The 17,385-nt window shown below is 38.3% G+C and overlaps 1 protein-coding gene across 2 annotated transcripts in view; it reads left to right on the forward strand.

Annotated features, from left to right (window-relative positions):
• ATP8A1 (ATPase phospholipid transporting 8A1) overlaps positions 1-17,385 on the forward strand; it is a 257,106-nt gene that overhangs the window by 77,599 nt on the left and 162,122 nt on the right. For both annotated transcript variants that reach the window (XM_062213046.1, XM_062213047.1), the window contains 4 exons: positions 964-1,091; positions 11,426-11,537; positions 12,913-13,078; positions 15,110-15,237. In XM_062213046.1, the coding sequence (XP_062069030.1) occupies positions 964-1,091; positions 11,426-11,537; positions 12,913-13,078; positions 15,110-15,237 (534 nt within the window). The remainder of the gene's footprint in view (positions 1-963; positions 1,092-11,425; positions 11,538-12,912; positions 13,079-15,109; positions 15,238-17,385) is intronic.

Here is a 17,385-nt window from a genome sequence, read left to right on the forward strand (position 1 = left end):
TGTCAGGATTTTGTCATTGAGCCACTATGCAAAAGTCTCATAAGCTGATATTGTTAAAGAATACTCAGACTTACTTGCCTGATTGAGTATAGTCCATCATATAGATACTACTAGTAATATTTTTGGTCAATAATAATGATAGTAAGAATTACTATGCCTTGACATATGTTAGCAGATTTATTTACCCTGTTCACCTAGCCCAAAAAGATTCTTTGGCATTGCTATTTTGAAAAGCTGTAGTTTCCATTGTTGTTCTAACATTCTCATTCATCTAGGGGAATTGTGTAAATTTCCATATTTTTTTTCCACATCATCCCTGGTAGAAAACAATTGTAAGGTTGTTATTTCTAAAGTTTTAAATGAGGCTTTTTAAAAAATGTGGGTTTGTGGGTTCCAGGTGAATGATGAAAATGTGGAAGGACTGGGTTGGGGTGGAAGCAGATCACCAACAAGAACCTGAACTCAGAGTGCTGAGAGCCAGCACTTAGCAGGAGGGACTCTTTACGAATTTCCCTTCTTAGGTGTCTTAAAAAAGAAAGGAAGGAAGAAAGAAAACTACTCTCTTTGAACATAGATTCTATTCTGTTTTCATCCGTGTTTTTAGATTCAGTAGATAGACTATATAGTGCTAAATATTCTTTTTAATTTTGAAAGCAAATGGTTTTTGGAGGACTGACTTCAAATTATCTCTGCCGAAAGGATAGTAAGTGCAGGTTTGTAAGTGGCAATCTGTAGTCCCTTTTGGACTTTCTTTGAAGCTATTCTATGCTTGTGCTAAAACCCTGTGCTCAAATTGGGCAGGAAGGTATCCCTTAATTAAGAGTACTGAGTAAGGGGTGAGAATTGCTTGTAAAACAGAGGGATCTCTTAGATCTTAAGACTTGGATGAATTCTGAATTTCTACTCTTCCCCTGACACAACTTATTTAATATATCCTTTGCTTATTTAAATATTTCTAAACAGGGATTACCAGCAACCTCAGATATCAAAGACATTGACAGTTTGATGAGAATTTCTGGCAGAATTGAGTGTGAAAGTCCAAACAGACATCTCTATGACTTTGTTGGAAACATCCGGCTTGATGGACATGGGTATGTAACATCAGTCTTCATAAAATCACAGAACTCATTGGGTGGCAATGTGGATCCCGGTGTCATCCAAGTCTGAGTATAAATTTTTTTCTAATTTTGAATCCTCAAATTCCACTTTGGAATGCTTTTCCATATTCTACCAAGTCCTTTTGTGAAAATATTAGATCTTAAACTTATACATGTGATAATGCTGATGGTTTCTCCAGAGTTCCTGCCAACATGAGTATTGGATGTTTTATAAGGATTTTCTAGACATTTGGCACATTAATTAGTGGGTAAATAACCTGTGACTATTTATTTGGTCAAAAGACTTACAGCATAGGCCTGGCTGTCCAGTCTGCATGGCCTGCATTCTTTCCTGTGACCTATAGGTGCCCAGGGACTTCAGGCTGTGTCCTTAGGTTATGTGGTACTGGACAATTTCTTGTCTTCTATGTAGTCCTTTTATTATTATTATTATTTGTATGTATCTCATAAATACAACATTAGAAATGTAATTCTTCCCACCATACCATCCCCCCACCCCTCTCCCTCTCCTGTTTAATCTGAGAAAGAAAAAGAAATAAAAGGAAAAAACAAAATAAGAAAACTGTCCCTCAACAGTCTAGACAAGGGCTTTGCAGTGCTGTTGCTTCTCAAAGGTAATTCCGCTTTTTTACCCCTTCCTCTTTTCCCTTGCTTCCTCCCCCTTCCTTTTAGAAACTTAATTTTGGGTTCTTTAAAGAAGAACTCAAGAGTGATACATATTTTGTAAGCTCTGAGAACTATAACTTATGAGACATAATAATATCCTCCATTTAAGACACTAAAAGGAAGTGATTCTTGATAACAAGTTTTACTACTAAGTCTCATGATGCAACTCTTTGGGGAGAGAGGTCCTGCCTGGGAAGTTAGTGCACAGTGACCCTTGTTTATTTCTATGCAGCTCCACCACACTCTTTTCTAAGCCCTGTTATCATCTAGAACCATTCTTTGTTGTTAACTGCTTTTTGCCTTCCTCTCCGTTTTCCTTACTCTTACCTCATTCATTCAACAAGCATCTAGTGGGCTGGGTCACTTGCAGGTGCAAGAAAAACAGTAACAGCATAGTTGAATGTCCCAGCCCTGTATCTTACTCCATTCAGGCTGCTATCTCCAAATGACTCAGAATGGCTGATTTACAAGCAACAAGAATTTGTTGCTCACAGTTCTGGAGGCTGGGAAGTTCAAGATCAAGGCACCAGAAGATTTGGTGCTGATAAGGGCTCATTCCCCATAGATGATCCTGTTTTATGTGGCAGGGGACCAAACCATTCAGACCATAGCCTTTTGTGAGTTTAATTTCTTGCAGGGAGTGAGGGCAGAAAAACAATAAAATTATAAATAAGAAACTTCAGTACTAAGTTATAAAGTGATAAATACTTTGGGAAAAATATACCACAGAGTAAGGGAAATTGAGAGTCTTGGGACAAAACCTATTTTAGGTAGGGTGGTTATGGCCAGCCTCAGTGAAAAGGTAACATTTGAGTAACACTAAGTAGGAGGTGAGGAATTAGCCATTGGAGATCTGCAGGGGAGAGGATTCCAGATAGAAGGAAGAGTCACTACAAATTGTCAGTTATTTCATTATATGATTTTTTTTCTTTTTCTTTTTCTTTTTTATTATTTGAGAGGCAGATAGACAAAAATCTTTCATCTGCTGGTTGACTCCCCAAATGCCTGCGATACCCTGAGCTGGTTCATGCCAAAGCCAGGAGCTAGGAATCCAATCTGGATCTCCCATGGGGGTAGTATGGACTCAAGTACTTGGACCATCATCTGGTGCCATCTAGGATGCAAACTGGCTGGGAGCTGGAATATGAAACAGAGATGCACTTGAACCCCCAGGAACTCTGGTGTGGGATGCAGGTGTTTTAACCACTAGGCCAGATGCCCTCCGCTCATTACAAGGACTTAAAGTTGAGGAGGTGCTGGCAGTGATTGTTAGAGTGGTGTGATCAAGAAAGAGAAATAGAGGGAAAGAGTATGTACAGTGTTGTGTGCCAGTGTGAGGCTGTTGCTCTGATTGAAATAGGGACCCATTGGGGCGACTTGAGGGGAGAAGATCAACAGTCCAGTTTTGGACTTCCTAAGTCTATGATGTCCAAAAAGATATCAAGGAGGCAGTTAAATACATATGTGAAGTTTGAGATAGAAGCCTGGGTTTGTGGGGTATTCTGAGAGTGATTGGCATAGATATCTGAAGCTATAGACTGAAGGAAACTAATGAAGATGAGAATATAGGCAGTAAAATGAGGGACCCAAGGACTGTCCTTGGACTCTTCAACATTAAAAGGTTGGGAAAAGAGGAAGAAGGAGTGAAAGAGACTGAGACTCAGTGTTCACAGGGTGGAAACCAAGACCTAATGAAGGTACTACCAAGGCTGAGATGAAGGGACTAAGCTAAATCAGATGTTGGTGGTGGTCAAGTGAAGCTGAGGATTGTATTTGGAATTAGCCCGTAATCATTGAGTTTAATTCAAACAGGTAGACCCTGATAAGAGTGTGAGATAATGAAAAGGTAGGGGTTGAAAATAGCAAGTACCAGAGCCTGCAACACCAGCATCCCATATGGGCACCTGTTCAAGTCCCAGCTGCTGCACTTCCAGTGCGGCTCCCTGATAATGCACCTGGGAACACAGCAGATATGATCTAAGTGTTTGGGCCCCTGCACCCCTGTGGGAAACCTGGAAGAAGCTCCTGGCTTCAAGCTGCCCACTGGGGCCACTTAGGGGGTGAACCAGCAGATAGAAGCTCTCTGTCTCTACCTCTCCTTCTCTGTGTAACTTTGCCTTTCAAATAATAAATAGACCTTTAAAAAAAAAAAAAAGAAAACAGCAAGTACCTATAGACTTCTTTTTTAAGGAGTTTTATTGCAAAGAGGAACAAAGAAATGGGGTATAACCTAGCAGCAAGTGTGTAGTCTTTGCTGCCTCCCTTCTTGTTTGTTTCCTCCTGCCTTCTCTACTTTCCCTACTTCCTCTGCTTCACAGTATTGCCTTATCTCCTAGCCATTTGTAGTGTCCAACTAAGTATCAATTAAATGTGCTAATTCAACCCACTAGCCTGAGAGAATGTTATTTGTGCTGTCATTATTTTTGTAATTGTATCACTCATATTAGAGTATTTGAATTCTAAAGCATATTTGAAGTATACCCTGAACTGTTTATCCTCATTTAGATCCACCAAATACTTTCCTGTAATTATATGTTGTTCTAAAATTTGCACAGAGTGATCTTTCCGTGAACATATGGTCATAGACTAATGATAGATTTGGCCATCCATACAACTAGTGTTTCTGTAGTCTGACATTCCTAACTGGCCAGCTTCCATTTCTGATCAGTTCCTCATCAAACTGATGCCAAGAAAATCCTTCTGTGAAGGAGAAACTTTGGATGTTGCTGCCAGGATTTAGGGTGCAGATAGAATTTGTATAATATACTTTAGATGAAAGATGGAAACAGATTTTTAAGATCTTTGTCTTTTGACAGGGATTACCCCCCTGGAGCTCTTAGAGACCCTTTGGAGTTAGTACAATTTGATCCCTTTAAGGATAAGGGTCACTGTCTAATACCAAGGATTTGCAATTCCAGCTGTGATTTAAAAAAAGAACCTAATAAATAACCAAGACTTCTTGAGTCCTTATAATTAAAAAGTAATCTGTTTTTCTTTATAAGAGTTTGCACTTAATTCCAGTTGATCCATTGACAATTGCTATGTTAGACCTCTTTGAATAGATAAAGAACAGTTGGCATTCATGTGCCATAGAGCATAATCCAGTGACTTCTCAGAAGTTTCGTGAAACTTTGCCTTGCACAAGGTCTCTCCCAACTCTGAAGTGTACCCCAAATAATAAGAAATCTATAAGAGAGGATCTGCTGTGGTTTATTGTCTCAAAGGTTTGTGTGCTGGAGGCCTGGTCCCCAGTTTAACAGTGTTTAGAGATGGTGGAACCTTTAAGAGACAGGGTTAGGGAGGTTAACTGGGTCATGGTTACACCACGCTTGATAGGGATTAGTGCTCATCTCAAGTAGATTAGGTCTCACCAGATTCATTATCCCTGACACAGGTTTTTATAAACTGAGGACACACCATGTTTTCCCTCTTTAACAAGCTCTACTGCCCACTCACATGCACCCCCACCATGTGCTGCTATCTGCCATGTGTTGACACACGCCCTATCCAAGCTTCATGAGCTTGGATTTTTAGCCTCCAGACTATACTTAGCTGCAGGATTGAGATAAGCTCCCATCCAGTTGGGTCCTGAAGGCATCCTGTTGTGCCTTAAGAATGAGATCCAGTTGCTTTATTCTTTCTCCAAGTTGGAATATACTGTTTCCTAAGGATTCACTCAGGTGTTATCACATACCCACGTGGGTTGATTTCACCTGAGCCAGTAGAATTTGCGTAGTTTCTGAAAAAAAGGTCCAAGACCCAAGCTGCTACTGACTTTTGAAGTTCCTAGTCCCCAGAAGTCCACCAGAAATGAGAGCCAACCTAGAGGGGAAAAATGGAGTCATATTTCTCTCTCCCTGACCACCCAGCACCAGTGTCCTGTAACTAGCCAAGAGAGGGCAGGTGCCATTTAGGACTTATATAACAGCTGTGCCACCAACCAGGCAAGAGGAGAAACCTGAGTCTGGCTGGGAGAATTGCAGGGGGCTAGGAGTTCATGACTGTGGGAGCACTGTGTGCCTGGACTATGAAAACACCATGGCTGTGTGCGAGGGCAAAGGTGTGGCTGGGACTTTGAGCAGTCACTGTGGGCAGCTCCACACACTTGGGTTCCCTGATTTTCTGGTAAGGGTCATTGCTGCAGAATCCTTGTTTACAATGAGTACTGTGTGGATCCTTTGTGTGGTTCTTGTGGTAACGTAGATGAAAATTGTACCCACTTGGACTAGCACCTAGGCATTTATCTCTTGAGGGAAGGAGATGAGCATGAGACTACGACAACAGAGCAAAACAAGCCTCCTCTCTGATTAAAAAAAAAAAAGAGAGAGAGAGAGAGATTTACCACCTTGGACACTCCTCTCACCCTGGAGCATTGAACAGAACTTCCTGACCACACCCAGCACATGCCTGTGGTATTCACTGAAAGAGCGGCTATTCCACTAAGCCACTGAGGGCATAGTTCAAAAATAAAAGCCATCACATGGGGTGGGGTGGAACCAACAATTATCACCACAAACACCTAAAAATAAACGCGCCAATTCAAGAAACAAGAATAAAGAAAACAACATGACGTCCCCAAAAGAACACAACACTTCAATACTAGAATGTGAACATAGAAAGATTGACAAAATGCTAGAAACAGAATTCAAAAAATTGATTGTAGGACTACTTATAAGTAATCAGAAGCAAATCCATGAACTAAAGAAATTTGTACATTACATGAATGAAAATTTTCTCACAAAATTGAGATTTTAAAGAGAAATCAGAGCAAAATATTAGAAATGAAGGTATACCAGGTAAAAGATACAGACCAGCTGAATGAATTAAAAAATAAAGCCCATCTATTTGCTGCCTACAAGAAACACATCTCACCAACAAAGATACATGCACACTGAAAGTGAAAGGATGTAAAAAGATAGTCCATGCTAACAAAAATCTAAAAAGAGCTGGTGTAGCCATGTTAATATCAGACAAAATAGACTTTACAACAAAAACTGTTAAAAGAAACAAAGAAGGGCACAATATAAGGATTAAGGGATCAGTTCAACAGGAAGATGTGACTTATAAACGTATATGCAGCTAATTACAGGTCACCTGGCTATTTAAAAGAAATGTTAATGGGTATGAAGGGAGACATAGACTGCAATACAATAATAATCAGGGACTTCAATACTCCACTTTCAGCAATGGACAGATCAACCAGACAGAAAATAAGCAAGGAAAAAACAGAGTTAATCAACACTATAGACCAAATGGACCTAATGGCTATCTACAGAACTTTTCCTATAGATGCAGAATATACATTATTCTCAGCAGCACATGGAACTTTTTCTAGAATAGACCACATGCTAAGACATAAAGCAAGTCTCTGCAAATTAAAAAAAAATTTAAATCATACTGTACATCTTCTCTGACCACAATGGAACGAAGCTGGAAACCAACGCTCAAGAATCTCTAGAACATATGTAAACACATGGAGACTGAAAAATATGCTCCTGAATTTAGAGTGGATCACTGAAGAAATCAAAATAGAAATCAACAAATGTCTGGAAACAAATGAAGATGACAATACAACATATCAAACTTACAGAACACAGCAAAAGCGGTGTTAAGAGGAAAGTTTATAGAAATTGGTGCCTACATCAAGGAATTGGAAAGCCACTAAATAAATGAGCTATTGATGCATCTCAAGGACATGGAAAAACAACAACATACCAAACTCAAAACTAGTAGAAGATAAATAATTAAAATTAGAAAAGAAATAAACAATTTGAAACCAAAAAAAAATATGTAAGAGCAGTGAAAAGAAAAGCAGGTTTTAAAAAAAATAAAATAAAATTCACACACTGTTGGCCCACCTAACAAAAAAAGAGGGAGAAGACCCAACTCAATAAAATTAGAGATGAAAAAAAAAAAATGTAACAGACACCACAGAAATTTTTAAAAAGTCAGGAATTACTACAAAGGGCTGTATGCCAACAAATTGGGAAACCTAGAAGAAATAGATAGATTCTTGGAAACATACAACCTACCTAAATTGAACCGTGAAGATGTAGAATACCTAAACAGACCAATAACCAAGACAAATTGAATCAGTAATGAAGATCCTCCCAGCAAAGAAAAGCCCAGGACTGAGTGGCTTCGCTGCTGAATTTTACCAGACAATTAAAGAAGAACTAACTCCAATTCTTCTCAAGCTATTTGAAACAATTGAAAGGGAGGGAATCCTCCCAAGACTCCTTCTGTGAAGCCTGTATCACCTTAATACCTAAACCAGAAAAAGATACAATAGATAGAGCACTACAGATCAATGTCACTGATGAACATAGACACAAAAATCCTCAACAAAATACTAGCCAATTAAACCCAAGAGCACTTCAGAAAAATCATCTGTCTACCAGATGACATGGTATTTATCCCAGGTATGCAGAGATGGTTCAACATTCATGAATTGATCAGTGTTGATATATCACATTAACAAATTGAAGAACAAAAACCGTATGATTATCTCAGTAGATGCAGAGAAAGCGTTTGATAAAATACAATGCCCTTTCATGATGAAAATTTTAAAGCCAATTGGGAATAGAAGGAACATTCCTCAAAGGCATTTTATTACAAACCCATGGCCAGTATCCTACTGAGTGAGGAAAAGTTAGAAACATTTCCACTGAGATCTGGAACCAGACACGTAGGCCCACTCTCACCACTGCTATTCAGTATAATTCTAGAAGTTTTAACTGGAGCCATTAGGCAAGAAAAAAATCAAAGGGATACAAATTGGGAAGGAGGAAGTCAAACTATCCCTATTTGCAGTGACATGTGTGTGTGTGTGTATATATATATATATATATGGGATTCCAGAGACTCCACTATAGACTATTGGAGCTCATAGAAGAGTTTGGTAAAGTAAGTGGCAGGATATAAAATCAACACACAAAAATCAATAGCCTTTGTATACACAGACAATGCCAAGCTGAGAAAGAACTACTAAGATCATACCCATTCAAATTAGCCACAAAGAAATGAAATACCTTAGTATAAATTTAACCAAGAATGTCAAAGATCTCTACAATGAGAATTACAAAGCAATAAAGAAAAATAGAAGACACAAAAAATGGAAAAATCTTTCATATTCATGGATTGGAAGAATCAATATTATCAAAATGTCCATATTACCAACAGCCATTTACAGATTAAATGTGATACCAATCAAAATACCAAAGATATTCTTCTCAGATCTAGAGAAAATGATGCTGAAGTTCTTAAGGAAATATGGGAGACCCCAGATAGCTAAAGCTATGTTATACAACAAAAACAAAGCCAGAAGCATCACAATACCAGATTTGAAGACATATTATAGGGCAGGTATCATTAAAACAGCCTGGTACTGGTACAAAAACAGATGGATAGACCAGTGGAACAGAATAAAAATGCCAGAAATCAACCCAAACATCTACAAGCAACTTACCATTGACAAAGGAGCTAAAAATCAGTCCCTGGAGAGAGGACTCTCTTCAACAAATGGTGCTGGGAAAACTGGATCTCCACATACAAAAGTATGAAGCAAGACCCATATCTTACATTCCACACAAAAATATACTTAAAATGGACTAAGGACCTAAATCTGTGACCCAATACCATTAAATTATTAGAGACCAACATTGAGGAAATCCTATAAGACATTGGCATAGGCAGAGTTCTCAAAAAACATCTCAGAGAGACACAGGCAGTCAAAGCCAAAATTGACAAATGGGATTACATCAAATTGAGAAACTTCTGTCCTACAAAAGAAAACACTCAGCAAAGTGAAGAAGCAATCAACATAATGGGAGAAATTATTTACAAACTGTTAACTGATAATGGATTAATAACCAGAATATATAGAGATCAAGAAACTCAACAACAGCAAAACAAACAACCCAGCTAGGAAATGGGCAAAGGACTTAAACAGGCATATTTCAAGAGAGGAAATTCATATGACCAACAGACACAACAAGAAATGCTCAGGATCACTATTTATCATGGAAATGCAAATCAAAACCACAATGAGTCTTCACCTCACCCATGTTAGAATGGCTTTCAAATAGAAATCAACAAACAACAAATGCTGGAGAGGATGGGGGGTAGAAGGTACCCTAATCTACTGATGGTGAGAATGTAAACTAGGAAAGCCACTATAGAAGACAGTATGGAGATAGCTCAGAAATCTGAATATAGACCATATGACCCAGCCATCCCACTTCTAGGAATTTACCCAGGGGAAATGAAATCAGCATATGAAAGAGTTATCTGTACCCCTATGTTCATTGCAGCTGAATTCACAATAGCTAAGATATGGCGTCAACCCACATGTCCATCAACTTAAGATTGGGTAAAGAAATTATGGTGTGTGTGTATATATAGATATATATATCTATATATACACATACATACACATACCATATATACACAGCAGTAAAAAAAAAAAAAAGAAATGCTGTCTTTTGCAACAAAATGGATGCAACTGGAAAACATTCTACTTAGTGAAATAAGCCAGTCCCAAAAGGACAAATACCATATGTTCTCTCTGACCTGTGATAACTAATAGAGCACCTAAAAGGTAATCTGTAGAAGTGAAATTGACACTTTGAGAGCAATGACTTTGAACAGCACTTATCTTGACTGTTGAGGAATATTTTTTTCTTCATACAATTTATTGAACTCTTTACTTAGTATAGAGTTAATTCCTATGTGTATAAAGTTAATTGAAAATAGATCTTAGTAAAAAATAAAAAAGGGAATAGGAGAGGAAGGAGGAAGAGGGGTAGAAGTGTGGGTGGGAGAGCAAGTATGATGGGAAGAATCACTATATTCTTAAAATTATATTTATGAAATGCATGGTTTATATTCCTCAAATAAAAGTTTTTTGGGGGAAAATAATAAAAAACAAATACATAATAAATAAAAACATTATAAGAAAAACAAGGAACCCAAATCAGCTTCTTTATTCATTTAAAGTCATAAATAGGTTTGAGAATTATTCTCTGGATTGTAAAACATTGTGTATTTTTTCAAATAATATATCCATTTGCTCAGGCTGCCAAAACAAAATACCATAGACCTGGTGATTTAACGTTAGAATTTTTTTGTCTCATAGTTCTTAAGTCTGGAAATGTGAGATCGGGGTGTCAGTTTGTCAGGGTCTGGTGAAGGCTGCTTTTTTTTTTTTTTTTTTTTGGTCTGGAAAAGTTGCCTTCTTGCTGTGTCCTCATGAGACACAGCAAGCTCTCTGCTGTCTCTTCTAATGTCACTAATCCCATCTTAAGCACTCCAGCCTCATGCCCTCTTCCAAACCTAATTACCTCCCCAAGGTGCTATCTGCAAATACCATCATTTTGTGGGTGACAGCTTCAACATATGAATATTGGGGAAACAGGATTCAGGCCACTGCAAATAAGGAAATTTGGTCATTTTGATGTTATGGAGAAGCAACTTAAACATTTCCTTTCAACTATTTCTATTGTTAATGCTGGGTAAATTATTCCCATTATGAAAAATAAAGCAAATGACAAGGGTCATTTTAATAATAAATCCTTCTAGAACACTGTGCCGGCTATAGAACTTTTAAGCTTCATCTCTAACTTCAATGTAATCTGTCCTAGCACTGTTCCCCTGGGCGCAGATCAGATTCTCCTTCGAGGTGCTCAGCTGAGAAATACACAGTGGGTTCATGGAATAGTTGTCTACACTGGACATGACACCAAGCTGATGCAGGTGGGATTTTTATCAATGAAGCCTTTGTACCTAAGTCTTTTGTAAATTCTTTATTTATAGCTCTCTGTATACTAGTTCCAAACATTGCAGACTGACTGTCACAGGTTAGTGACCTCCCCCATCCCATTAATCCATAATCTGGTACTCTGATGGGTGAAGTCTTAACATCTCTCTAAAATAAGGGATCATTGCACATGGAGCACTGGAAAGTTTCATCACAGGCTACCTGATGCAAGCCTGCCAATGACTTTGTGTATTGGTTCATCAGCAGCATTTACTACCTATTTCATTTAATTCTTCAGTAATTTCCATGATTATTAAAATGCCTTATGTATAATAGTGGTCTGCATTGAAGTATGTGCCCTATAATTTTATTTTACTCCAGTGACCAAATGTATTTATTTTTTATAAAAATAATTAAAATTTATACTTTTTTCATAAAAGGGGGATAACTCATGAATCAAATGGTCATTTGTCATAGCATTTAGGTTTTGGGCTATTTTTGCCATCAACTCTAACATTAGCACTAATATTTACACTTGCCTGCTGATGCTCCTTCTTAATGTTGTAATACTCTCTGTTCAGTGGTTAGATGAGCAGAGGAAACTCAGTTTTAAGTTACAAATGCAGATGTTTCCTATGGACTAATGCCTTTTACATCCCACAAGCATAAAGCATAAACCTGTCAACAGGCAACTTAATTATTCCACCTCTAGCCATGTCTATAAATTTTGTAAATCTTTTATATTGGTTTAGACAGATTTAGTTATCTGTATATGGATGCCTTGGTTAGTACAGATCTAGCATAATCATTTGAATCATCAGATACAACTGAGGAAACTTGCCTGTGTTCTTCTGCATAACCAGGACTATTGGAATTGCTGCTGTGTCAATAAAATAATTGCTAAATGCCACCGGAAATTTGTAAGGGATCCTTTAAACATTGTCTTCATACTTTGAAACTTCCAGATGTCTGGTTGCAGGTGCACAGGCCTTCTCTGTCTTTCCTACTGAGCTGAGACACTGACTGGTTGCTTCTAGACTACCCTGTTATCTTCAATAGCCTAGTAAGACATTGTTCATCTTACCTGCCAAGAGGCAAAAGCTGTGTCTGCAAAAGGAGTGTTCTTTCCTTCTCTTCTTTCTTCTACTTTACTTCCTAGGAGAAGGTTTGAGGGCATACAGGCCTTGAGAAGAAGAGGTGGTTAACCACCAACACCTCATTATCTTTGTCTTGAGTTTTGCATAATTTGCATGCATCAGTCTTAGGTCAAGATAGTGAGTTGTATCTTTATCACCCTCATCAGCTGCTAAGTACACATCTAAATTGTTTGTATACATCTTTCTTCATAGTTCATCATGTTTCTTTTTGCAGAACTCGACAAGTCCACCGCTTAAGCTCTCAAATGTGGAACGGATCACAAATGTGCAGATTTTGATTCTATTTTGTATCTTAATTGCCATGTCTCTTGTCTGTTCTGTGGGCTCAGCCATTTGGAATCGAAGGCATTCTGGAAAGGACTGGTATCTCAACCTAAACTGTAAGCAGCAACGTGCTCACTGCACTTCTTTTTTTCTTTCATTAAAACATGTTTGCCTCACAATTGATCTTATTTATGTTAGATATTCCTTTTGTGGAAAAATCCTTACTTTATTCTATTTGAAAGGTAGTTACAGAGAGAGGTCTTCCATCTGCTGGTTCTCTCCCCAAATGGCCACAATGGCCAGGGCTGGGCCAGGCCAAATTAGGAGACAGGAGCTTCTTCTAGGTCTCCTATGTTGATGGTAGGAGCCCACGGACTTGGGCCATCTTGTGTTGCTTTCCCAGGCATATTAGCAGGGAGCTGGATTGAAAGTGGAGAAGCTGGGAATCGAACCGACACTTATATGGGATGCTAGCATTGCAGGCAGCTTAACCCGTTACACCACAACGCCAACCCCTTTATGTAGTTCTAAAAAGAAAAGAAAAACATATTGCCAAAGATAACTGGGCATTTAATCTTTATTTTTCAATGAGATTTCCACTAAAATGAACAAAACTTTAGAGCCTCTTTAATTTCAGACTCCTTAATAATAAAATGAGCACTCCCTAGTGGTATAAAATATTTAGTATAGCCATTTATGTGATATATATACATGAAAACTATTCTTTAAAAATATTTTTAACACAGATGCTTGACTGTTAAAGGAAGTAGAATGAATATATTGATGGTATAACTGCAAATATTAAATATATAATGGAATAATTACACAACACACATATACACATACATATAAAGCACCAAAAAGCAGTTTTCATGTTTAGAAACTATTTCAGCTGAATGTAATTCCACTGGACCTCAGATAAGGCAGTGGTTCCTCGGTGACAGTCGTCTTGTCATGGTAAGGTGCTGGTAAACAGCTTCCCTTTGGAGCATTTATCCTTTTACTGTGCTGGTGCTAATGCTATATAATGTTTTTAGGAAGTACATTTGCATTTCCATTTGATGAGTACTTAGCCAATAAATACTTAATTTCCAAAACTATGTAAACAAATTCTATGAATATATTGTAACAAAAATTAATTTTTGAAATTTTTGTCATTTATCTAACTTTCCCAGTTGTTTTTATAGTTACTGGTCTGTGATTCCAACATTAAAACTGTTACTACTACCATCAGTTTGTTTCTTCATATAATTTACAGTGTATCTGACAGAGCTATTTCTTTCATTTAAAAAAAAATTTAAAGATTTATTGTATTTATTTGAAAGGCAGAGTTACAGACAGAGAGAAACAAAGAGAGATCTTCTATCTGCTGTTTTACTCCCCAAATGCCCACAACAGCTGGGGCTGGTCCAGGCCGAAACCAGGAACCAGGAGTTTCTTCTAGGTCTCCCACATGAGTGCAAGGGCCCAAGCACTTGGGCCATTCTCCACTATTTTTCCAGGCACCTTAGCCAGGAGCTGGATCAGAAGTAAGACTCAAACTGGCACTCACATGGGATTTCAGCATTGTAGGTTGTGGCTTTACCCACTATGCCACAGCACCAGCCATATTCATTATTAAGAAAGAAGAGTTAAACCTACCCAGGAGAATAATTTATATAGGTCCCAATAGTACTCACACAGTATGCATTGTTTTTGCTACTTCTGTTTCATTGGTTTGCTTTTACATTTGATTTTAAGCAAAAGCTCAGGAAGCAATCATTGGTTTACTTTTAAAGCATAGTTTAATTTAGTAAGAATTCATATAAAAGTAGCTCTATGCAACTGAGATTTTACCTTTGAAAAACCTAAGCCCTATCCCTAATGTCTCTGAACTTCCTGATTAAAACGGGATTCACAATGCTTGATAGTATTTTCACCATAAGTACTATTATGCAGCTCTTAATAGGATTAACATTGTACTGAATACAAGAAATGCAATTATATCTCAAAGGGTATTTTTGACAATTAACATGTTATTAGCAAAGTGTTCCTCTCAAATTATCTACAAATGCTCTGTAATAGAAAATTGCTGTTATGTTCAATTTCTTGTTGGTGCAAATCAATTATAAAACTGCAAATGACATATTTCCGAACTTCCCCAACAGATGGTGGCGCTAATAATTTTGGACTGAATTTCTTGACCTTCATTATCCTTTTCAACAACCTCATTCCTATCAGCTTGTTGGTTACATTAGAAGTGGTGAAATTTACCCAGGCGTACTTCATAAATTGGGTAAATATGAATTACTAAAGCTTATCATCACCTTAAGCATGTACTTGCGCATGTGTGTGTGTGTGTGCGCGCATGTATGTGTATTTTATTTATTTATTTCAAAGGCAGAGTTACAGACAGAGGGAGGGAAAGAAAAAGAAAGGTCTTCTATCCACTGGTTCACTCCCCAAATGACCTCAACAGCCAGAGATGGGGCAATTCGAAGCTAGGAAGCAGGAGCTTCTTCTGGGACTCCCACATGGATGCAGGGGCCCAAAGACTTGGGCCATCATTCACTGCTTTCCCAGGCCATAGTAAACAGCTGGATCAGAAGAGGAGCAGCCAGGACACTAACTGAACTGGCACCATATGGTATGCTGCTGCCGCAAGTGGAGACAGCCTACTATGCCACAGTGCCAGCCCTAATAGAGTCTTTAGATTTCTCAGGAAAAAAAAAATCTAAAGGGTATCTACCTTTAATTGAGTACAGGATGACATTTTTAAGCCTAATATAATAATCACAAAATCTCTCATTTCAAAATCACACTCATACTGATCAGATATCTTAGGGAAAAGTTTCCTGAGCTAGAAGAGAACCACAGAATCAAAACACCTGGACTGCAGTTCCAGTATTATAATTTACTGGTGTGTGAACTTTGCCACAAGTTTTTGTGAAACTTATTTTATGGACACTAACATAGAGGTGATAAATCATGCCTTCCCTGTATCTCATAGTGTTTGTGTGGATCAAGGAATTTCTTGACATAGCCTAGAACTTCATGAATAGTCAAGCACTACACAAAAATACTGCATTTGCTACTGCTAACAACTAGATTGTCATGTTTATTCATCTTTATAATATATTTTTGCAGATGATATACAAGTTTTAACCATACATGCAATTTCTCTTCTTAATTTCTTCTTAAGTATTTTTAAAACTGTGTTAGACATGCTCCCTAAATTTTTTAAATAAAATATGTTCTTACAGCTTTATTTTTATCAAAGTTAAAATTACTGAACTTATGTAAATTAAATAAATCTTTAGATCTGATCTTCCAGAAACTTCCCTTTTTAAATTTTTTTGAGAAATTTTGATGCTATTTTTGGTGCTCCTGAAACTATTTTTAAAATCTTTTGATCTGAACAATCTTCAGATTTTTTTAAAATATAACTGGTGATACTTTTGCAGTTGTTCATTTTCTTATGAATTATTTACTGTCAATCTCTTAACTCATTGATAAAAGGTTAGTATAACTTCGAAATCTAAAATAAGCTGCATATAGGAGATATATTGTTGAAAAATATGTAACAAGGCTGGTGTCAAGGCTCACTAGGCTAATCCTCCACCTGCGGCACAGGCATCCCATATGGGTGCCGGGTTCTAGTCCCGGTTGGGGCGCCAGATTCTGTCTCTGTTGCTCCTCTTCCAGGCCAGCTCTCTGCTGTGGCCCAGGAGGGCAGTGGAGGATGGCCCAGGTCCTTCAGCCCTGCACCTGCATGGGAGACCAGGAGGAAGCACTTCACTCCTGGCTTCAGATCAGCGCAGTGCGCTGGCGGCAACACACCAGCCGTAGGGACCACTTGTGGGGTGAACCAATGGAAAAAGGAAGACCCTTCTCTCTGTCTCTCTCTCTCTCTCACTGTCTAACTCTACCTGTCAACAAAAAAAAAAAAAGAAAAATATGTAATGAAATGTGTACAGATACAATTAAAACATCAAAGGAGTCTTATTTACACAGATAATAAGGGAATTTATTATAAATGTCAAATAACTAGTCAATCACTTTTTTCCTCATATTTTCTTTTATTTTTAAAGATCTATTTATTTATTTGAGACGCTGTGTTACAGTGAGAGAGGGAGAGACAAAGATCTTCAGTCTAAGCCGGCGCCGCGGCTCACTAGGCTAATCCTCCGCCTTGCGGCGCTGGCACACCGGGTTCTAGTCCCAGTCGGGGCACCGATCCTGTCCCGGTTGCCCCTCTTCCAGGCCAGCTCTCTGCTGTGGCCAGGGAGTGCAGTGGAGGATGGCCCAAGTGCTTAGGCCCTGCACCCCATGGGAGACCAGGAGAAGCACCTGGCTCCTGGCTTCGGATCAGCGCAGTGCGCCGGCCACAGCGCGCTACCGCGGCAGCCATTGGAGGGTGAACCAACGGCAAAAGGAGGACCTT

Source organism: Lepus europaeus, chromosome 16, assembly GCF_033115175.1.
Source record: "Lepus europaeus isolate LE1 chromosome 16, mLepTim1.pri, whole genome shotgun sequence".
Taxonomy (NCBI): domain Eukaryota; kingdom Metazoa; phylum Chordata; class Mammalia; order Lagomorpha; family Leporidae; genus Lepus; species Lepus europaeus.